Raw genomic sequence first — 23,891 nt, forward strand, 5'->3', positions numbered from 1 at the left:
ATTTCCCACCACCCTTGTTAGAACTGTTCAGACAGTAATTCAGGATCCATTTCGAAGGTCCCAATTAACCCTTTGTTCTGGGAATGACTTCTGAAAACCTGGAGTGAGCAGTGTGGTTTTATGCAATATTACCTACTCAGAACAAATAAATGGATGTGAAGTGGCTACAAGAGAAATGGGGTTGAAATTAGAAGAACCCTGACCACCTGGCCTGTCCTTTCCACACTGTTTCTCTGAATTAGAACCCCTCAGGTGAGGGCAGGATCAAACTTGACCGAGGAGTCTAAGTCACAACAAGATTATCATGGCAGCTCTCCGAGAGAGCAAGCTTAGTCATGTAGACAAGTGACTTTTTTTTTTTCTGAATAAGAAATGGGAAGAGGCAGAACTGCTGAGCAGCTCAGCTCAGAGGTGACTGTGGAATTAAATCCTGGGTTATGCAGCAGCTGACCAAGGTTTTGAAAATTTCAGTTTTGGACAAAGAAGTGTTAATTCCCTCAAAATACCTACACAAGAGACACATATGCCTCAAGTCATCTATTAGTCTCTACATATTTTACCAGATCTATCTTATGGTTTTCATGTACTTGCATTCAAATTTTAAACATTATGTTAAGAACTCAAAATTGGTTGCTCTGTTCTATGCCCTAGCAGTGAAGGTAATTTATGGTATTAAAACTGTGATCCCTTATGTGCTGTTAGTATCAGAATTTCAAAGGACAGAATTAATTCTGTTACACGCCTTCCAAGCCAACAAAATTATCATAGCAGATTGAAACATTTTGTTGCTGGAAAGAGAATATGGGAGGGAGGAGGAGAGGGAGAGTACATAAGGGTCAAAGGAGAAGGAGATTCAAGACAATAATGAGAAAATGAGCCACACCATGTCTGCACAAAAATATGGTGCACAGATTTAGGCCAAAATACTTTAAGTTTTAGATGTGACTTAGTTTTCTTAAATGTGAAACACACCAGTTTTCAAGGGGATATTTTGAAGTAATATATGCAAGTTTACAAAGTTTTTAAGTTTTATTCTTCACAGCCCCTGTACATTTACTTGGAAGCAAAAGAATTTGTATGAAGGCCCATTACTAGTGCCTATTTTCCTGATATCCAGACCATCCATTCCTTAAAATGGTATAGGATTTGCATTGCTGTTTATGGCAGTGGAGTATTTAATTTCTTTGTAATGAAGGAAGTTTGGATCAAGCAACTGCTTTGGGTCTCATTTAAAAACAAAAATAAATGTTCTCCTCCCTGGCCTATTCCTCTCGTTCAGGAACCAGGCCCAAATTGTTTGTCGGTGCAGGGACTTTCAGTGTACAGTTCAGTCAATCAATCAGACAAATTTGCTGATTTACACCAAGTTTTACTCTTAGGGTAATGCTGAGTGTCATTTTTTTGTTCCTGTTCTAGGGAGGAATGAAATTTTGGCTAGTTTGTGTCCTCAAGTTTTTGGATTGTACCTGGTGAAGTTAGCTGTGGCCATGGTGCTTGCTGGTGGTGTACAGAGGACTGATGCTACTGGAACTCGAATAAGAGGTTAGTATTGTTTGTAATAGTATCACATTCTTCTCTTTTCTAGCAGTTGTTCTCATCCCTCTCTTCACCCGCATCCCTCCCCCCTCCAAAATCAAACAGGTACAGTTTCAGAAGCATAATCATCCCATTGTCTTGACTGAGAGCAATTTTTAATCAATGCTGAGTATTCTTCCAGAATCTCAGACAAATAAAGTTAATGTCTAGGCTTCCTCTTTTTATATTAATTTTTCCCAAATAGCAGTATTTGGCATCAAAGGATGGAATATTAATGTTTCCTTAATATGGATCACTATAGTAAATTGAAAGGAAAATGAAAGGATTCATTCTACTTCCTAGTGCCAGATTTTTCCATCTGTGATTGTCAGCACATCTCACTTAGATCTGTTACTGTAAGTTATCTGCCTGCTGATTCTCCTTCTGTTGTTATTAGATGGCAAATATGCCATGTGCCAGGTGGTATGCAGGTCATAATCTAGGTAGGTCATAATAATTCTAAAATAATATGTGTGTGTATACAAATACAATATTTTGTTAATGCTCCAGCAGTTAAAAAAAGTTAGAGACTTTATATTTAAATTGAAGTTGTATTAATATTTTGTATAAGACAATGAAATAATTTTAGAACCCTTTAGTGAGTTAGTAGTAGCTAAACTATCTACTTGTAATTGCATTGTATCTGAAATTACTACATTGTGTGACTGTTGGAAATGAAACGGTGTAAGTAAAGAAAAACAACCTGCTGGTTTTATTATTCCTTTTTGCATTAATTAAAGTAACTGAATAGTGTAATCATTATTAAACCCTGGTAGCCTTTTGTTTCCTGTTCAAGAGCGAGTTGAATCTGTGAAACAAATATTCTAAAATGTAAGAACTCATATTTTATTATAAGTATTTGGTCTGGGTGCAGCAATATGACTGGATGCTTTTATTAAATAATACCTTTATGGCACCCAATAAATAGCACAGTCTTGAACAGAATTATTTATCATACTGTATATGTAGTGCTAATGTTAGATAAAGAATGAGAAATATTACTTAATTCAAAGTATTCTGCGCGTATCTTTCTCTGTGTATGTACCATGTACTCCTACATGAACATTTTTCCCCAAGGTGAATCACATCTTTTGTTGGTTGGAGACCCGGGTACGGGGAAATCTCAGTTTCTCAAGTATGCAGTAAAGATTACACCACGGTCTGTGCTTACTGCAGGAATTGGATCTACAAGTGCAGGTATGTGCTTCTTCAGTTGGAACACTTTGGTTTTTTTCACTGGAGTATGGTTATATAAAGGCATTTGTATATATGACCAAAAACTGGATTTAAGATTGTATGAATGCAGTCTAAGTGGAAAACTGCCATGGAGACAAGTGGGGTTTGGTGTGACTGTCTGCAGAAGGGCAGTCCTGCCCCTTCTTCTGTATCAGTGGAGCTGTATGATGAGCTCCTAATAGGGAAGCTTGCGAAGCATCATCCAGAGGCACCTCTCGCTGCTTTTCTAGCAGAGGATGATCTGGACCTATATTTTTAGTGTTCTTCCCAGCTATGACAAATCTGACGTCTTTCCAGAGCTCACACTGTGTGATGGGGTAGAATTGTTTGGTTTCTCCTGAACAGATATTCTCCTCTCTTCCATGCTTTTATATATTCTGGCTGAATGCCAGTTTGATTTCTGCTTACTTTCTGAAAATGCACCCCTGTGGTGAGGCATTATCTTTGACTCATAAAGATGGGTTTGGAGAGCAAAGGTGTTTTGAGTTGTTTTTTCTTTTTTTCTTTTTTTAACTTTAGATATGTCCCAGCTGGCTGAAAATGCCAGGTATCTTTACAAACTCTTTCTGGGAACAATATACAGGCTTACATCACCTCTATAAATTACTCTACTTGAGCATGTGACTGTTGCATTAAACATCTTGAAATAATTAGGGACAAAAAAAACAACGGTCTCAGCTAGCACATCTAACTTGAGTGTTTTTCAGACAGTGTTGCTCTTCATTTTATGTCTGGGAAACAGCATTGTTAATACCTGGGAAAACCAGAAAATAAATCTTTCACAGTTCTAGCTATGTGTACATGTGTGTACTAGGTTTTCATAGCTGTGTAAGTGCAACAACTTATTTCGGTGATGGTGAAACGTGATGTTGAACTTATACTCTTGTGTGCAGGAAATTTATTATGAAATACATATGCCTCTAGTTTTCCATTCAAACTGTTGACAAATATGTCTGGAGAGAAGCCAGAGAGAGTATTTTAGCTCAGCATAACCTTTTCTCCACCTTTTGTTCTGTGTTAAGAACTGAGGACAGGCTAGATAATTTAAATTTTTGCCAAGGGACCGGCAGTAACCTGGAGTGAAATTTTGCTATGCATTTCAATGTGACTTTGCCCACTTTTGTCAGTAGTTATCCCCCTGCGTCCGCTGCTCTTGGATGTTGCTGTTGTCCAGTGTTGATGTTGCCTTCTTCACCACATCTCCCACTCTGCTTTATTTTCCATATGATCTGTTTTCCAGCTCAGCCAGGACAGCTAGGTTCAAAGACATTTCTCTGAAATGCAGTATTGTAGGTTACTAGTTTATTGTGGTATGTGTGCTATAGAATCAGCTCTCCTGATGTGTGGAGATGGAGTTTCATTTGTGAAAGGGTCCTCTCAAGTCTTTAGAACCACTTAAATAATCTTTATATTTTAAAAAAGCACTCTCTCCCCCTCACTTTTCCCAGATTTTACAGCATGTGCCCCAAATTTCCACCTTGAAATTCTTAAGGAGCCTTATCATAAATGAAACTTGGATCCTAGCTGGAAATCTAATTAACCCTAGTTTAGCTTCAGGGAACCTTTCCATGGCTAGAATTGCTGGACTACAGCTTTAATCTCTAGCCCTGGAGTTTGGATGTAGCTTGAATCCTTTTCTTTGCCATCCCTGTACGAGAAGTATCCTGCTTATCAAAATGTTTGTAACTGTACCTAACACACCGATTTTGTGAACTTGTTCTTCATGCAGAAGCTCCAAATGGTGAGTTTAGAGAACTATTAAGTTGTTCTGCTTTCCTTGTTATAATGGCATACTTTGAATTAACAGTTTCTGCTTTCCTGTGAGAAGAAACTTTTTTTTTCCAATGTAAAAAGACTAAATCCATAAATTCGAGTTTTGACTAGTTGCTTATCTTATATAAAATGCAGCCTGCAGTGCAGCTAAATTACTGGCTCTGGTTAATTCTCTTCAGACTAATATTATTAAGAAATAATATTAAGAAAATTCACCATTGCATTGAGAAATTATCATAGAGCATGTTACACAGTGAGCTTTGGTTATAAACAGCAGTGCTTTTAGAGAAGTTACAAGAGGTTCTGTTTCAAAGCAGAAGTTAAGTCAGGAATGCAGGCTGAAAGAGCAAGCCCAGAGGCTCCACAGCCTCATTTCTCCCTTCGGCTCCTTCCCACTCTCACTGTCCCCTCCTAATCACTGCTGCTCCCAGTCACTACAGCTGGCCCGAGTGGGAGGATGGGGGCACTTGACCTCTAAGTCAACTGCTAACATAACTTAGCTGAATCCCTCCAGCAAAACAAAAGAAGCTTGGACCAACAGTGGACCTCCCAGTCACATACCTCTTTCCTTGAAGGGAACTTTTGTTTCCCTCTGCAGCTTCCTATGTCTTTTGGTCAGCATTCAAGCAGTGACTTTCTTTGTACCTCACTTCAGATCCTTACACTTGTAAGGCCAGATGCTGCTGAGCAATGAATGCATCCTTGCTCTTTGTCCTACTTAAGATGCATCATTTGTCCTATAAATTGTTTTTTGAAAGCCTATCTGTAATAGGTCTAGTGTTTTAAAGTGTTAAAAGCATTTTTACCTTCTTCTATCCAATGTACCTTTCCTTTTGGACTCTTTCTGCAAGTTGGATAATGGGGCAGTAATCTTAGAAAATGAAGGAATGAGATCTAAAAATAATTTGACAATACAAGGAGGGTTCATAATTCTTTTAGGGAGCTGTCAATTGGTAGTTCCTTATCAGATCTTACTTTGAAAATCTCTTGATTCAGTTTTTGTATCGCCCCGTGAGTATATTAGCATTTTTGACCACGAATCTAGGTCTCACTATCCTTTGGAAACCAATTCTAAGTGGCCTGATTAATTCTTCCTATTTAATGCCTCATCTGAGAATGTCAAGGAGTCATTCATATGCCTTTATTCCCTAGAAGATGATACATAGCTTTCAAGAGGGAAAGACTTACTGGGATTTAACAAAATCTCTTCCTGGGTTCCAACCTTACTACTGAGTTTAAACAACTATTTTGCAGTCATAGTCATGTGCCTATAGCCATAATGCTGCTTCTGCATATTGGATAAGATAATCACTAATAAGAAAATATTTCATTTTCCCCTGGAGCTTGATATCCGCAGCAATTGATTTGAGTGGTGTGTCACACCCTATCAGGATTGGAACCAACACATGCCTGCTCTTGGCGAGTCTGGGGCTATTGGGCATTGTGGCCAGTCATTCTGCCACTTCCTGATGGATATTTGGCCACTGAGACCTCTCCAAAGTTTTGTTCAGTGTTGTGTCCTTTCGCAGATGGACTGCTTAAAGAATCTTGTGAATTATCTTTGGCAAAACTTGTCTAAAAATCTGGGAGACTACCTACTGTTTCTCCTACTTTCCAGTTCTGTACAGTACCCCCTTCTGGAGCTGTATGAAATACAGCTTTCTGTCCTCTCTTCTCAGAGCCTCTACAGAGCCTTGGGAGTACTGCCTTTTTGATGACAATTTGCAATGTCTGTCATTGTGTATATTGATGCCAACAGCACTCTGATACTGTCCATTAAAAGTAACTGAAGTGGAAACAACCATTTTTCTTTTTCTTAGTAAGCTTCTTCCTGCTGAGCAGGCTTCAGATGGTGGTAACAGTTCTCTCTCTTTTGAACAGGTACTCGAGACACTAAAAGCTGGAGAGATTTTTCCCTGAACGTAACTGCCTACCTGTAGTGGTCCCTGGTCTGTGCTAATCCCCAGACTACCTCTGGGAATTCCCTGGGAGAGTGCTAGTTGGTACAGGCCAAGGCAGTGCCAGGCAGCATACTAACAATTCACCACTATGGATGACAGCATTTGGACCATGCCCTGGCCCTGATCAGTCTACTGCAGCCTTTGCAATTGCAGAGATGCAGCTTTAGGTCAGTCTTTTCAGATCTTCACTTCTGCCACAGGATTCTTCATTGTCTTCATGAATATTCATAACTGTAGGTGAACTTGAAGCCATTTTCTATCAGTAAATGCCTCAAAAATATTTTCCTGAGAGTATGATTTCACTGGCTTTTCCTTAAACAGTTGGGCCTCAAGTTGAAGAGATCTTAACTCTCTAGGAAAACTGCTAGACTTCTTTGAGGAATGAATTTTGAGGTTGTAATCAAAGCTCCTGGGAGATATGTCACATCTGTAACAATGTTTCATCTTTTGCAGATCCTTAAATTCCCTTAATTTCCCCTCACTAATGCTGTTTCAAGATGATCTTGCCCTGAGACAGAGCTTACCCTGGTTACCTGCATGCAACAGTTTATTTAGCCAAGTAGACAGCTGTCTTCAGAGGTTTTGGTCTGTTCATATATCTATACCTAAAGATCTCTAGTTAAAGAGGGACAGGAAATACACAGGTCCAACATCTTGGTCATGCGGGCTGGAGGAAATGCTTTGGTCTTATGCACTTCTGGTATAATACATTCAGACAGGCCTTCCAGAGACTCTTTTCTCCTGCTGTTGAAATGGCAGGCATTTCAATCAGTTGATTTTGAGAGTGATGTTAGATATCTTCAAGATTTCCTTTGCCACACCATAAAGCCTTCTGCTTCTTCCCAATTTGTACCAGTGTAGGTTTGCCACATCTTTCCAGTGAGATGAGAACAAACCAGAGGACCCTGCTACATTAAAAGGTAGCCCTCCTTATCATCTCATGATCCAAGGGGTTTCTGGAGGGAGACTCAAGAACTACTTAAGTTCATAGCATTTAAATTAGTTCTTAACATTGCTGTTTACACTTTGCTGGTGTCTCTTCCATCTGCTCTACCCCTTCTGCAGCAAAAGGATCTCCCTCCTCTGGTTTTCTCTGTCTGCAGGAAGGCTAGTCACATCACTCAGGCTATGGTCCATGAGTGCCCCGTCGTGCCTCTGAGAGCATTACCAAAAGTTGGAAATGTTGAAGTGTGTCCTCCCTCCCTTTGAAGGCCTTTGCTTTCCAGATACAAACCTGTTTTTTGCCTTTAGCATAGCCTCCCTACTGATTCCAGCTGGTTCCTCCTCCTTAGATATTCTTTGCTGAGAAGACCAAAAGTCAAGCAAAATTCCCTTCATCTGTCTTCTGTAGCCTACCTCATATTGCACATTACAAGACCAGATCTCAAGAAGCAGAACTTTAGCTGGAAACATAAATACAAATTGGAAGGCCTAATGCAAGCAATCCTCCACACAACTGCTGATGTAACTCCTATGACTCTCAACAAAATGGAAGAATCTGACCCAACAAGCTTGCAGACCACTGTGTTACAGATAAGTGGCAGGGTTGTTAGGTAAGTATGTAAAAGATATCCTGTAGCTGCCCAGATAGAAGCCACGAGATTTAGTAGCTTCTGCTTTTTCCTTCTCTGGTAAATGAAGATTTGCCTGCAGTGTGCATGCACGAGTTTTTTTCCTTTTTCTTCCTGCTACCATTTTCACATGACAGTGGGCAATTTTTGTATAGAGGAAAGTGGCTAGCCTCCCATCTGAGTTGACTTCAGGAAAATCAGCAGCTCAGGTCCTACAAAGGAAAATAATGGACTAGATATTGTCAGCTCTGTCCTGGACTTTGTGACGGTCTCAAGGATACAAACTGTCTGATGGGCTATGAACTAAGTCATTGTGGTTATTGTAGCAAAGTTCTGAGCTACTGCAGCCTTGAAGGTCAGGACTAAAGTTTGGCATTTTCAGTGGAGCTTTTCAAAGCTGCTGGAGAAGTTAAATTTCACCAGTCTCCATTATGATGGAGCTGGTGTCTATCTTTTTGCCCCCTTCAAACTTACTTACTTACTTAAACAGAGCATCACACTGATTTAGATGGAAGATGATACATGAATGAATCACAGTGACTGTAAGAGAAAGGGTCCTTTTTTCCCCCCAACCTAGACATAAAAAAACATGTTTTTCATCAGTAATGTTGGTGTGTCTGATCCATCTACTTCTTACATGGATAACCTCTGATAAGCATTATGACAATCATCTAATGGAATTGAGTCTATCTATCTAGAGTAAAATTCGTGCAGTTAATCACTATAGTGTTGTCAATAGAATCTGTAGCATTTTCTTGTCTCACTGGTGGTCTCTACAAGTAAAGGTTTGTGGGAAGATTAACTCATCTTGGACCTTGAAACTGTAATGCTATGCTGTCTGTATGTCACATTAAAAAGTCTGCTGTTTTGAAAGCTTCAGAGACATCAGCAGGAACAGTCTGTATAGAGATGGCTTAAATTCATTATATCTTTTAATACCACTGAGTTTGTGCTGTGATGTTGCCTGATGATCAGGTCTGCAGTACTGGAATTTGGTTTCTTAAATTTGAAATCTGTGGAATTTGATTTTGCCAGGGAATATGATGTTTGGAAGACAATGTGTATGGAGTGCTAAGATCTGGACAGAACTGTTGAAGACCTTAGAGGCATCCAGTCTCTCAAAGAGCCTAACAAGACTGTTTCTCTTACAAAGATTGTGAGGCTCTTTCATAGTGGGCATGTTTGCTCTTTTCTAGTTTTCATCAAGCACAGTAGGGTGATTTTTTATTTATTTTTTCCTCCTGTAAGTGGTGGGTCAGCTACAACTAGTATGTGTATCAGGTAAGGTGGTGCCAAATTCTATTGCAGCATAATGCCATCTGGTCTAGTTTGAAGTTTAGTGCCCCCCAAGTTCACTTGTGCACAGCTGGATTTTTTTTTCTCTCTTAAACAGAGCAATAGGTCTTTCTGGTTTCTCTAAGTTAAGTGGTTTGCTGGGTGAAGTAGTGTTGCTGACTATTTTGTGGTTGATTCTGCAATGGCTGTAATGTGGTTTGCTTCCCTCACTTTGCAGCATTTGCTTCTAAGAAGCCTGCATGCTACTGGTGGATGGATTCTGGTTATACTTGTATTTGTTCATGCTTTCATTTAAATCATTAACATTAATAGGTACAAGGGTTTGAAATACTATTATGATAGCTTTAAATCAAGTTTGTCTTCATTAGCCTGCCAGCCTTTAAGCAGATTACTAAGTTATTTACAATGCTTACATTTAAGAGATATCTTAAATAGAACAGGGTGTATGAAAAAATTGAAATGTCCCTGTAGATTTTGAAGTGTTAATATAAGTGAAAGGCAAAAGATATGTCTTCTTAGAAAGTTCACATAATTTCAACTTTCAAGTGAAGCAATGGCTTGGTTTGGGTACCAGTTAAGTCATGCAGCTATTAAAGTGTTAATATTTTTAAGTTGCTAGTCATCATTTTAACAATTACAGGGAGATTTTCAAGAGTATACATTACACTTAGGCTTCCAAATATTAATGGCTTTCAGTACAAGTTGGTTATTCAGCTACCATATACACTGCTGAGTTTCCATATAAAAAACATGTTCATGTACATTTAGATCAAGTTATTCCTTTGAGCCTCTCAGTGAAAATCTGATTTTAAAATATATATGTATGTATGTGTTATAAAAGAAGACAATTTCACTAATGACGTGAAAGACAAATACTAACTACTTAGGACATCCTCATCCCTCTCAGACAATGCAGAAAAAGAAAGTGTTCTTTTTTTATTCAGAGCAATACTTCTGTCAGTCGTCATGGAATTTACTTTCTTTAAAGGGCCTGGAGCCTACAAAGGTTCACAGTGTCTGTGGTTATCAGTAACTAGTGAACTATACTCTTGTAATCTGATATGACATATTACAATTTTAAGTGCATATGTAGTCACATATAATATATATTTATGGTAAAGTTGATGAGGATTGGAAGGAATAACTAAATTGTTAAGTGTCATAATAATGTCTTAAGTCTTTACAATTTACTACCTAGTTCTTCTATCTTCACGGATGCCTCAGGTAATAGGGATGCTGCACTGTAAGACCTTCAGGGCAGGCATTGTATTCTTAAGTGTGCAGTGCCTGCCACAGCAGGGTCTTAATCTTGATTTGTACCAGTGCACAGTGCCTTAAAGGATAGAGAGAAAACCAAAATGTGTTAAATTCCAGATGTTTTAGAAAACTGAAAAAGAACAAGACATTTAAACTCCTTATTACTAGTAAGAATAAAGCATACTTAAAAAAAAAGTACCAACCAGCAATTGTACATAATCTTGCAGAAGAACATTTTTAAGTATTTATGCCATTCTTTTTGATGTTTAAATTTTCTAATAATTGCTTGAAGCCTTCCAACCAATTGTGTGTACTATTAGAGTGGCTGAAAAATGGTTCTTTGCTGAGGTACCCACCTAAATCCAAATGAAACATTGTCCTTAAACCACAATTTGACTAAACAGCAAGCAGCAAGAGATTTAAAAAAGAAAGTCCTAAAATCTGAGATAGCAGATGGTAAATCTCAAATTGCATGCTTTAAGTAACAAGTATGTGCCTTGAAAGGAAAAGAAGCTTGCACCTAAAATTATACTGTATAGTCTGCTTTCACAGTGAGAGGACATTTTTGGAGATATATATATATATATTTTTTTTTTTTGAGAGCACTTTTTTCTTTGAACTTCCATCTAATGACAGCTTTGTTCTTAAACTGCTATTAAAGGGCACTTTATATTTGGCAATCTGGGTATCAGAGATGAGGACAAGTCATTATTGCTTCATTTTGCCTGAACGTTTTAACTTTCAGTCTTTTAGCTTTTAATAGTGCTTACAAAGTGAAGGGGAGGGGGGAGAATATGTATACTTTAATCAAGTTCAGTTTAGACCAAATAGAATAACACATTAGAGAAAAAAAGCAATTACTTAAAAATAGTTGTATTTATATTCCACAATTTGCTCAAATACTGTTTTTTTATAAACTTTCTACAGGATGTTTTAAAACAAGTTCTTCACATTGCTTGTCAACTATGTACTTATGGAATTTGAGGGAAATAGTTCTGGTTGTTTTTACAGTTTAACACATGTGCAGTACCAAAATGATGGTGGTTAGTCACATGCAGTCCATATGAGATTCTAACATAACATTTAATGAATTTTCTGATGTTGACCACCCCTTTGATGCTGAAGGTAATGCATCTGTAGAAAGCAGTGACTGTAGGTTTGGGTTACTGCTCTCTGCATCTTCCAATTTTTCAGTGTTGTCCTCCCAGTTAATGTGGAATCTTGTGACTCTGGGATTAGATGCCAGAATATTTCTTTGAAGCTGAGAGGGAAGAAAATACATGGATTATACTTGTGCACATCTCAAATTGGAGTTTATATGCATATAGAAGATGTTTTTTTCCTTTTACTCCCCATAGCCTTGTATGTGTAAAACAATTTATTTAAAAAGATAATACATACAAAATGTGGATCTATAGATAATATATGCATCAGAAACACACTTACAGAAACACACCTATAGTTCATTTAAGCTAATATCCTGTCTGAGGAAAAAATACCTTTCCTGAAGACATTTTTAAACTGTTCCTCCTGAGTTCAAGACTGTCACAGCTTTGCAAGAAGAGTGTGCTTATCATTTTAGCCAGCCTTTAATAAACCAGCCAACCACCCCAAAAAAGCTTGCTGGCTTTTAGTACTTCGTTTAATTCTACATCAATTTTGTGTTTGAAATAATTGTATCAATTCCATCAACTGTCTTTTCTCATCTGAGATTACAACCTTTCCTTATATTAGCATGTTTCAGATTGTTTTCACTAACTTAATTTTAACTAAAGTTTTCTTTTTAAAAAATGAAAACATTCCTTAGATTTGGAAGACATTAGTGTAATGGCAGTGGACACACCTAGACACTACTCATGTATTGGATTCTCATGGATGACCCTCATTTTCCTTTGAAAAGGTGTTACATGTATGAGTACAGCAAAAAAGAAAATGCTAATTTTCACTGAATCTTTCACCGTTTTCAAAATAATACAGTTAACTCTAGGTTAGCAAGTTATAGCCATTGGCAACTCATTATGAAAGTTAAGACTGGTCACAGAAGAAGTTTGCCATGGTAGTAATACTGATTTTATTCCCCAAAGAAGTGCTCTCATATTAAAATATTCCTCCCCTTATGCAAACCAAGAAGATCATTTATTTTTCAACCTAATAGATCTATTTTCCATAAATTACAATTAAATATGTTTAATAACTGTATCTTCTGCTTGTATAAGTTCTGTCCCAAGGTTAAATTAATAACCTTCTAAAAAATGCATGACAGTTTTTGCTGTTCTTTTTCATAGGAGCAAGCTAACTGTTTATATAGACAAAACAGAATTAAGACAAGTAGTTGTAGGGCTTTCTAAGTTCAAGTAAAGGAAGTCAACATTCCACCATTCAAACCAAAAAAAAGTATACAAATAAGTATATAATTTCTGGGGGGGGGGGGAAGGAACAGATAAGTCTGAGAGTCCCCCAAATTAACAGTATTTTTACAAAGGTACTGAGCATCTGATCCATGAAAATTAAGCATAGAAAAGCATTAGTGACTTTTGAAAACTAATTTATCTACCAATTTAGTTTAGTTACGTTTGAAGATCAGTTTTAGGGACTCTGTGGATTATCTCTGTGCCAGTCATTACAGTATATACATTATCCCAGTCATTTTTCAAATATGCAATCATATAATTCATGCAAACTTGAGAAATAATTTTACCAAATTTATTTTCACCCTCACACAACTTCTGCACATGAGTGTGTTTATGTATACATCAGTTTTCATAGGGAGAAACCCCCCAGCCCCACACAATTGTTCCACGGAAGCAAAACAAGATGCCATGTAGAACCTTGCTGGTTTCTGTAGGAATCTGTCTGTATAGAGTATTTCACAGGATTTTGACTAATGTTTAAGTGCTCTCTGTTAAGTGCTCAAGGCATTAGGTTCCAAATAATTCTATTGCACACCTCATTTTAATTCTAGTCCTAGTTCAGTTTTTACCCTGAAAGTTTTGGGTTTTTTTTATTATTTTTTTTTTTAAACTTAATACTTCCTTGGTCAAATTGTCCATTGATTGTCTAGTCATCCAACCTGCTCTTACCAGGTTACCAATATTCTCACCTCATTTTATCCATAAGTTGTTTTTCACTTTGTTTGTTAGTGGCATACAGAAACTGCAGCTCTAACAGTAGTACAGGTGGGTAGGAACTGTGTTAAATTAATGTTTAAAACCTAGTTCCAGGTTGACAGTCCTAGAAAAAAACATAATTCTCAGTTTTTCCACAGAACAGAACCATCTTCTCAGCAATGGGAAGGAACCCAGCAGTTTATTTCACATAGTTGGTGTAAAATAGTAATAAAGTCCAGTCAAGATTTCAAGCTAGCAGAAACTGTGTCACTGGTTTCTGAATGTCTTCCAAATTAATGACAACTACACAGCACTTCTAATTTGTTTTCCCAAGTCTTTTTCCATTATTTGATGTCTGGTTTCATGTACTTCATAGAATCATTTGGGGCTTGGTTTTGTTTAAGAAAACCTCTTCATACCTTTGAGATATGACTAAAACAGAATATGTCTTACCTTAGAAAAATCTGGTTTTACTGGTGGATTCTCTCTCAGTTCTGTTTCAGTATATTCGTTGTTTACATAGTAGCCAACTCTAATAAATTCTTGACCTCGATAGGTGCATGTAATTAACACAACTGTTACACCTACTGCATCTGCATCTGGAATAAGCCCTGGGTTAGGTGCATCAGCCTAAATGTGAAAGGAAAAGGTTGATTAAAATAAAAATCAATACCATATGTCTATCTAGCAGGGGACTCTGGAATAGTATGTCTTAGCAGCTAAGTAGACTATATGCAAGCTTTAAGTTTTTCTTCATGTTAATAAGAAACTATACCTGCTTTTTCAACAACATCAACCCTGAATTTAGGACATTATCCTCTAGAGACAGAATTACTTAGAATGCAGTAATATTGTGTGCCGAGTCTTCTCAAGGGTGATTAGACAGTTTTGATATAAAACTGCTTTTAAATGTCTGATCAGCTGAACTGTTGCTTGAGCAAGTGTACTAACATCTCTCCAGTTCTACAGTGCCATTGCTCTCCAGCCCATCTTGGTAACTTAGTACAGTAAAAAAAAATTTTTCATACCTTTGAAGTTGGATTGATCTGTATGCATGTATATAACAAGACTAAACCCTTAAAAAATAGACTGCAACTTATACTTCAGCAAGAAGAGAAGGGACAGACCACAATGAGGTCTGAGATGTCCCACAGATTCTTCAGGAAAGGAATAAACTACTTTGTCTCTTGCCTCCTTTCACATGCCTAGTTTTGTTAAAATGTATGCAGTTAAATGCATCTTCGCTCTGAGACACTTGACATATTTGCAACCAGTATGCAATTCTAATTCATAGACAGTTCTGATCTCCCTCATTGTCTTTACTTACCACGGCACTGCAGTTATTAATAATCACCGAAATTTGCCTCACAAAATGTGGCTTAGATCAGTCTTTTAGGACGCTTTCTAGATAAACATTTATTGATAAAATATGATGCTTCATTTTGGTCTAAGATTAAAGGTAACAGCAATCTAAGCATTAATAAAACTGCCTCATATTTACAATTTTGCATGAAATCTGAAGCCAGCAATGAACACCTGTGTTGTGATAAGTTAGTATTAACAAAGCATGTTAGAACAGTTCAAGTGTAATGAATCCTGCCTGAGGACAGAGGATGAATGGGATTAATTCTTGCTGTCCCTCTCATTGCTGTTTTTCTCTAGTATATATGTTCTCTAGCACTGTGAAATTTGGGACCTAGTGGCTATGCATCATTGGCTTCTGCTCTTTGTTACTTCAATTCTGAGCCTTCAAACCAGTCTAGCTTTTCAAAAGCAGCTGTAGGTACTTTGCAGAAGAATTAAATGAATTGGACCCCTCAGGTACAAATCCACCAGAGGTGGGAGAAACAACAAGGGAATCAAGTGGAACAGACCTTCCTCCAGTTCTGAAGGGAACAGAAAATGACCAAATGGCTTCATAACTTGTATAGAGGAATGGAAAAGATGACCAAGGAGTAGGAGAAGTGTAGAGCCTCCAAGAAAACACAAGAACTGCCAGTACAGATGAAATTACTATTTTAATTCAGTAGACTTGTTCTATCAGTGCCCAGAACCACACGGTTACTTAATTCCACAGTGGGCAATTATAAAACAATATATTGCAAAAGGATACTGTTTCATTTAACCTCCATGAAACTGGACTCATGCCCTGGGATTTTAGCTCTTCCAGGCTCCCATTGTCATCTTATGTCCCATAATATCCTATGATACAGCTGTGAACCCACAGAAATATTCTTTCTCAATCCTGCTTAACACACAAACCTTGTTTTGCTGAGTGTCAAAGAGAAACTGAACACTGTTTAAAAAATAGTTTTCACAGATTTTGAACTTCATGCCTTGGATGTCAAACCTCTTCATTCCCCAGGAAACAGATGATCATAAACAGGTGAAAAAAAATGAAGAGGAAGATAGAACACAGGTATAAGCAAGTGACAAGCAAGCAGCTGCAAACAGGTATTTTGGTAGGCAAAAGGAGGAAGTACAATTAACTTCTGCATAAAAATCACTATCTTAATATGCCATTCTTATGTTAGAAATTATTTAGGAATTTATGTAATCACTCGCAGTATTCGTTGTCTTGAACTACCTTGCTTTTCCACATGGTATATGTATACAGACAGCCGTTACTGCAGAGTAGCTAACTTAGTGTAAGGTCATATTCCTACGTAAAGACAGTAAATTATTTACATATCCATAGCTTCAAAACAAAGTTTCTGAGAATTTATTACAAATCCTCAAGTGTGCTTGATTAGAGAGGAGGAATCAGGTTTCACTACTTATATCTTGGTATTTATATCCAAATAGGCCAGGCTGTGAGACTTTAATATTGAAAAACTTTCTAAATGTTAAAAGAGCTGATTGTGTAAGTCTGAGAAGCACAGTATTCTCTATCTTCTGTATATAAGGCTGACTTCCCAACTGATGCACATAGTTTTTGTTTCACAAAGGCAGTTTTATCATTCTTGGTATTTTTGCTGTGTAGTACTCCATTTTATTAGCAGTTTCAGCCATTTTTCTATTTAGAAAAAACTACAGCTGATTATATCTGAAGATTTTTAGATCTCTGCAAAGGTCCTTCCTCTATGCTGTCTCTAGTGAATATAATCTCTCTTCTTTACATTATGCACTTCCTGCAGTTCTACACTTTGCCCCCATTCTGGCATTCCCTCACTAGTTCTCTTCATCTCCCAGGCAGCTTCAGTTTGGTGGGTAAAGTAGCTTCTGTCATCAGCAAATGCTTTTTACAGCACTTGTTTTTTTGGTAGCCTCCTATGTACACATTAGCAGCGTCCTACCCTCACCTACATTCTAGTGCTCTTGAAGTCTAATGTACTTAGATCACAGTTACTTCCATTAGAAATAAAAGGGAAAATTTATCATAACATAAGGTGTACTGAATCTCTTACAGTACCTATTCCAATCTAAGCAAAATGTTTATGCACCTACTCCAAATTTAACTGTAGTGTCATTTATCATTTATAACCAGGCTAGAAACTGCAAACCCCATACATTTCATTTTCAAGGCTTTCCTATGTGACACCACTAAAATATGCCTTTATGAGAGCACCTTCCCCCACTCCTTCCCATCACCATCAGCAATGAATCTTTTTAACTTAACTGAGATTAGTGCATCTTTTAAATCAGAACTATAAATGCCAGCTAATTTCTCTGGATAAAGTGCTACAGGGTAGCCCCTTTCAAGGCTACTAGAGGATCACCTGCTTCGGATCAACTAATGCCATAAGCTAAAGCAGCTTGAAAAATGGAAGAATTGTTAATAAAGGATGAGTTTGTTAAACATCTGCTTTATTTATTGTGAGGAGAAATGACACTCAGCTCCAAAACCAAACAGGGATTTTTCAAGATTGATTTGCACATATGTGGTTGGTAAGTGTAACCTCCAGCCTCATCTGAATAGCTGTTCCTTTAGCCTGCCCTGTAAGAAAACTTCCCTTTATTTGTTAGTTTCAGATGTACCCTGAAGCCTTCAAGTAATTAGGGCTTACATGTTTAATCAAGATGCCTTACACATTTGACTCACCAACCTCGACAATATTTTTTAAAACAGTTGTAATGACTGTGGGGAATAAGACAGGCTTATTCATTAGAGTTCTTCTTGAAAAATGTTTGTACTCCAGTGTGTGTTTGCCCTTAAATAGTTACATGAGTTTCTAGTACTTGGGAAGCTAGCATGGTTCCTATACAGTAAGCTGCTCTCTGTTTAAGTCTGATTTTCCAGTTGATGGATTTTACTGCCAGTTTACAAGACAAAATACTAGTACTGAATAAATAGAGAAAAAGTGAGCTAAATTATAGTTTTGATATAAAAGCTTGTCTAAGACTTAAGTCTACTTTATTTTTTTTCCCCTCTCACTGACCTAAAATGGAAACAGACTAGGATATTAAGCCACCTTAGTGCTGCTCTTTCTCCATCTGCCTTTCCTCAATTACTCCTTCTTAGTAACTTCTGGCTTTAACAGCAGTATTTCATAGGATTGTCACAAACTCCAGAATTTGTGGGACAGTCTTGATTTTAAATACTTGCCTCCTAAATCTCTGCTATCTACCATTGAAATTCTATCTTATTTTACAAATTACTATATTGTGTTGCAATTTAGCCTGCTTAGTCAAATGTCACAGTTGAACATTTATCCTGCCAAATAGAACTGAATGCATGATTGTTCTGCCCAAGTTTTACAACGTACAGTTTACATCTTCTGAACATGTTGTCTACACTAACCTAATTCTTCGGGTTGCCTGCAACTGCCACCAACTGCAGTGGAACTAAGCTGATCATGCTAGCATAAACCAGGGAATGGACACTCTCAAGTATTGAGTGGCCTGCAGTATGTTTATACACCAGACTGGTCAAAATTAGCAGTAGCTACAGGAACAGTGCTTATACTAATATCTCTAATTATTGATCCCACAAGTGAAGGTATTACGATGGAAATATCAGGGGCAAAAAACATCAGTTCATGAACAGACTTTAGAGTAAGGTGCATCAGACCTGAAGAGATGACTGAAATACTTTTCTAACTAACCATTATTTTTTCAAGTGCCACTTAGTTTTATACAGTCATCTTTAAATATCAAATAAACATACCTCTTTCAGAAACAGACGAATCAACAAACTTACCTGAAATACAAACATGTGTCTGCCTGCAGGAACAGGTCCTACTAAAACAGAGTCTAACACTTGATCATACTCTTCACTTTCAGCTGAACCCACGTAAATTATTTTCCATTCCAAATCTACAGTAAAAGAAAGAGTAAAAAAAGAAAAAAAAAATACTTATCATTACAGTCAAGGGTCTTCCACTCTTGCCTCTACTGTTCTGTTTCACCTAAGATTGCTTCTATAGCAACTGGCCTAAAGGAATAAGGACCTGTCTTCATGGAGGAGTTTATCTATGTCTGTTCCAGTTCCCATGAACTGGACCATCCCACCATCCTTCTCTGTTTAGTCAGTACTGGAGGAACCCCTCTATTTCCATAGTCAGGTTAATTTTCAAATTTTATAGAGAGAACAGGGCCCACTTATTGGTTAGCAGATGCATCAAGAATTTTATCAAAACCTGTCTGAATGGCCCCAGCATAACAATGAAGCCTATGTGCCTCAGTGTGGCATGCCCTAAACATTGACTCACTTCCCAAAAAGAAATTTCACTTTTCATATATATATCTATATATCTCTCTCTATATATATATCTCATAGCTTATACCATACAGATCCAGTAAGGTAGTTAATTGAATAAGAGCATCCACTGTGCAAGCACCAGATGTGCTAAGTGTATGCCCCCATTCTTTCACACACAACTTGTGTGACCTGGTATACAAAACTGTGATTAGATCATACTCTCTTTGAAGATACTGGTGTTAGAATTTTGTCCGCATCCTGAACTGGAATTACAGGCAAAAACATTAAAAGTAGCATTTTGCTTCTTAACACGATGCAACAAAATCAAGTATTTCTTACAGGTCACAGGTTTTTCTAACTTACCCTCTCCACCACAGGTGTTTGAAAACTGAAACAGCAAATTAGCATTCATTAGCTTTTTCTGGGCCAGCAGTTCACTTTCACTTTCTGATTTAAGAACACATATATAGATACATGCATATAAAACTAATCCTAATTTTTTTTTTTTTTAAATAAGAAAACAAGAAGGTCACCATCATGGAAGAATGTGACTAAAAAGTCAGTATTTTTTGTAATGAAACTGTTCCTTCAAAACAGTGCCTTCAAAATGGACATGGTATATTTTATATTTTTACTGTATGAGTAATGCCCTTATTATGTATGCAGAAACACTAATCTGTATCCTATTCCATTTACTTTATTTGCATTCTCCACAAAATCCAAAGGTCTATGTTATGGTTTCTTGATGCAGGACTGGAACTTAAGCAAAGAAAAAAATAGCACTTTAACAAAATTTGACTGCTTTAGGATTGCAGTCAACTATTTTTCTTCATTAATGCAGTCCTTCCGCTTATCACACTTAGCATTAATACAAGTTTTCAGTTTTTAAGTAACAGACTTAGGGTTTAGGAAGTGATTTTATTTTTTTGTACACACAGCTAGCCAGGTACTGCATCTGGGGTTTTATTTACCTTGTAAGCATCTACTATTAGCTACTGCCAATACTGCACGCAGGCTACTAATGCAGGTAAATTAGTGACGTGTTTTGTCAACGTCAGTGCAAGTTACCATACACAACAAGTGAGTACTTTTAGGCTAAGTTATTTAAGATTATCATGCCATCATGTGCTATATTCCAGGAGGAGCATATGAAACTCCTTCTAGACCAGTAATATTTAGTACTGAAAAACAGACTTTTAAAAAATAAATCAAATGTTAAATTACATGTTTAATAGGTTGATCCAATGCTTTTTAGGATTCCTGATATGGAAGGATAACTTTAAAAGGGGGGGAGGGGTAGGAGAGGGGGTTGGACTTTATGAATTTACTTTTAGACCACTAGCGCACAGGACTGACTGAAAAGGACAATAGATATATTTGCATATGAAAGCTAAGATAACGACAGCAATTTTTTCATAAACTATAGGAAGGTTATGTTTAATTTTAGCTTTCTATGTGAAAGAGAACAGCACTTCTCCTGAATTATCTTATAGTCTACCTTGCATTTAGATGGGGGAAGGGAATGGAGAATTTTGCGGTGGAGAGTCTAACTCTTCTCATCCCGACTGTCGTGGATTAACTGCGATGTAAATCCACACAGCGAGAAGCGGCACGTGACGCACAGCTGGGCACAACTGGAAGGCAAGGCAGGCTGCCTGGCGCCCGGCCCCCTCCCGAGGGGGCTGCTGCGCCACCCCGCTTGCAGGCGAGGGGTGCGGGCCGGGCCGGGCCGGGCCGGGCCGGGGGCGAGCGCTGCCCCAGGCGGCGGCAGCCGGCCCAAGCTGGCGCCCCCGCGAGCCTCAGCGCGGGGCAGGGCGGCGGGGCAGGGCTCGCGCCGCCTTCCCGCCAGAAGCGCGGGCCCGCCGGGGCTGGGGCCGGGTGAGTCCGTCCAGCACTAGCCGCGCTGCACCGGGCACCGGCCGCCGGCGCGCGCGAACAAGCACTGTCACAGAAGCGGCGGGACGAAACCGATTTAAAAACAGAAACACCCCCCTCCCTCCCCCCCGATATTACCACCTCTGAACTTAGTTCTTTCCCCTTCCCTCGAGCCGCGGGCTGCGCTGGCCCCGCGGAGGCGATAGCCCCTCGTCTGGCCGCTGGCCCCTCCGAGCGGGCGCCTAACGGCCGCCGCCCGAGCCGAGCCCGCGCCCCCCGCGGCCGCCGGGCGTTTCGGGGCGACTCCCGCCGAGCGGCGCGCTGCCGCCGCAGCGGCCCGCGGGGAGGCGCTGCGGCGCGGCGGCGGCGAGGGCGGTGCGGGCCCGCCCGGCTTAGAAGAAGGCGGGAGCCCGCCGGCAGCGGCGCTGCGCGCCCCTCCGTCGGGGCCCGGGGCGCACGGCCCGGGGGCCCCCGGCTGAGGCAGGGGGTCCCCGCGGGGCGGCGGGGGCCGCGGCGCCGCCGCCGGGGCTGCCCCGCTGCCGGCGGCAGCCGGTAACTTTCGAGTGACTTCCAAAAATAGTGTCTGCCGCCGACCCCCTCCCCCACCGGCGCGGCGCCCGCAGAGTTAACGTACCGCCATCCCGCCTGCTCCCCGCCGCGGCCGGGCCCCGAAACCGGCGTGAGCCAGTCCGCCCCGGCCTCCGAAAGCAGCCTTCCTTCCCTTTTTTTTTTTTTTAAAGTATTAAAATTGAACACGAGCCCAATGAAACGTTTGCACCGAAATGTTTCGCCCGCGTCCGGTAACGTCCCGGTGTATCGCTACTCGCTCAGCAACAGTTCAACTCCCCTCCGGCGCAGGGCTGCCTGCGAGCCGGGCTCGGTTAACCCTCTCCCTCTCACGCACACTCTCCCCCACACACACAAAGCTGGCAACATGGCTACCACCACTCAAACAAGTTCCTCGCAACTTAAAGCCTGCGTTACCAAATGCACGGCCCGGCCGGGCAACGCAGCCCCCCGGCGCGGCGGCGAGGGCGAAATAAGCCATCAACTTTCCCCGGCGGGCTCGGCGAGAGCGATTTTAAACCGGCGTTTCAGCTGCCTGCAAACACATCCTTTCATCTAGGCACAGCGATGCAGTGAAGGAGAAACTGTTAAATTGTAGAACCAGGCCTTTACAAAGTTTAAACCTTAAAAACCCTGGAACTAACAGCCCTGGGTTACAAAATCCGTATTGGGAAAAAATCTACTCACCTTCAGACAGGTCCTCTATGCACTCAAATGTGATTTCGAATTGAAAAGGATTGTAGAAAGGAGAAGGATTATCCAACACCACTACATTGTTCACCTGAACCTTTGCCATATTTTGAAAAAAACACAAACAATAGGAAGAGCGTGTTAATGCAGCACAATAAAGTCCAGTGTGTTGGTTTTTTGCCACGCACAAACCCCAGTGCCACTGTCTGAGCGAGGCCGTAGAGCTGTGACTTGAAGAAACTTTTTTTTTCCCCCCTTTTATTTACACCGGGAACACTCCACACTGTTTGCAGCTTTCCTATTTCACTAAACTACAGCCCATTCTGCCCTGCTCGCCGCCAGCACCCGCCCGGATTGGCCGCACGCTGGGCTAGGGCCCTCCTCCCTGAGCCGCGGCGCCGAGCGGCAACAAGATGGGCCCCGGCGCTGCCGCTCGCGCCTCACCGCTCGCCGCGGCGCCCCCGCCCGGCACCGCGCGGAAACCGGCGGGCAACGGCGGCGCCGCGCGGGGCGGGGCGGGGCGGGGCCGGGCGCCGCGCTGGCCCCTCCTCGCTCCCGGCCGTTCGCCATGTGCTGCCATTTCGGCCCGGTTTCCTTCTCCCTGCCCCCCCCCCCCCGGGCCGTTTCTGTTTTTTCTTTAGGCGTCCAGGTGGCGTGCGGAGCTGCGGCCGTTAGGGCTTGGCGTTAACGGCGTCAGCGTGGCCCGGTGCAGTAGCAGCCGAGCTCGCCCGTCACCCCGCAGGCCCCCGGCGCCCCAACCTCCCACCACCGCTGGCGCACCTGAGGAGGCCGCGCAGCAGGAAGCGTCTCGTGTGCATGCAGCACTTGCTGAATAACCGGGGTTTTGCCCGTGGGATGTGGGGTTCCCGGGCTGCTCTGTGTGGGCCCCGGGCCTGTGGCGAACCCATGTTTGATCTAGATTGATCTAGAGAGATCAATGCACAGAGAGCTTGTTGAGGGATCAGGAGTTATGCTTTAAACAGCAGTGTTTTCAAGAAGCCATACTCTATCTTCTAGAGAAGGCCTTAGGTGAAATAATAAATGAGGAAGTGAAGCGCAGCCCTGTGCTGCAGCAGCAAGTCCACAGAGGCGGCCATCTTAGGCCTTCTGTGCACAGGGGATAGATAGGGAGCAGCAACATGTCGCCCCAGCAGCCACTCACATGCCTGCTGCCTCTGTGGGGACTGGGGCTTGGGACGGCGGGGAGCAGAGGTGCGGAAGTGCCCAGGGCCAGGTGGTGGTTTTTCCTCCTAACCCCAAATGGAGAGTCTGTGGAAGTCAATACCCAGGCAGGCTGTCCTGCCTGCAGGGAGCCCTTGGATGCAGGGGGCTTTGCACAGCA

At 40.6% G+C, this 23,891-nt stretch overlaps 2 protein-coding genes across 6 annotated transcripts in view; one reads left to right on the forward strand and one right to left on the reverse strand.

Annotated features, from left to right (window-relative positions):
* Positions 1–23,891, forward strand: part of MCM9 (minichromosome maintenance 9 homologous recombination repair factor) — a 53,326-nt gene that overhangs the window by 10,927 nt on the left and 18,508 nt on the right. For both annotated transcript variants that reach the window (XM_067293797.1, XM_013959006.2), the window contains 2 exons: positions 1,417–1,542; positions 2,653–2,772. In XM_067293797.1, the coding sequence (XP_067149898.1) occupies positions 1,417–1,542; positions 2,653–2,772 (246 nt within the window). The remainder of the gene's footprint in view (positions 1–1,416; positions 1,543–2,652; positions 2,773–23,891) is intronic.
* ASF1A (anti-silencing function 1A histone chaperone) lies at positions 9,841–22,930 on the reverse strand. Of its 4 annotated transcripts, XR_001294872.2 has the most exons (6): positions 22,547–22,930; positions 18,917–19,032; positions 16,039–16,128; positions 14,230–14,406; positions 11,531–11,930; positions 9,841–10,745 (listed from the first exon to the last, which is right to left on the reverse strand). XR_001294872.2 is itself a non-coding variant. In XM_013959009.2 (5 exons), exons 1-5 carry the CDS (start codon positions 22,653–22,655, stop codon positions 11,718–11,720), a joined length of 705 nt encoding a protein of 234 aa, XP_013814463.1. In that variant the 5' UTR covers positions 22,656–22,930; the 3' UTR covers positions 11,527–11,717. The 4 variants fall into 4 exon arrangements, 3 of the variants coding, with proteins under 3 accessions (XP_013814463.1, XP_013814465.1, XP_013814464.1); XM_013959009.2 differs by lacking the exon at positions 9,841–10,745 and having other exon boundaries at positions 11,527–11,930; XM_013959011.2 differs by lacking the exons at positions 9,841–10,745; positions 22,547–22,930 and adding an exon at positions 20,916–21,056 and having other exon boundaries at positions 11,527–11,930.

Source organism: Apteryx mantelli, chromosome 3 (assembly GCF_036417845.1).
Source record: "Apteryx mantelli isolate bAptMan1 chromosome 3, bAptMan1.hap1, whole genome shotgun sequence".
Classification (NCBI taxonomy): Eukaryota; Metazoa; Chordata; class Aves; order Apterygiformes; family Apterygidae; genus Apteryx; species Apteryx mantelli.

Coding starts and splice junctions, on each gene's coding strand:
- ASF1A (XM_013959009.2), bottom strand. CDS start 22,655: ATGGCAAAGGTTCAGGTGAACAATGTAGTGGTGTTGGATAATCCTTCT. Junction 14,407..16,038: donor TTGACACTCAGCAAAACAAG/GTTTGTGTGTTA, acceptor TTTCACATTTAG/GCTGATGCACCTAACCCAGG. Junction 11,931..14,229: donor TAAAACCAGATTTTTCTAAG/GTAAGACATATT, acceptor CTTCCCTCTCAG/CTTCAAAGAAATATTCTGGC.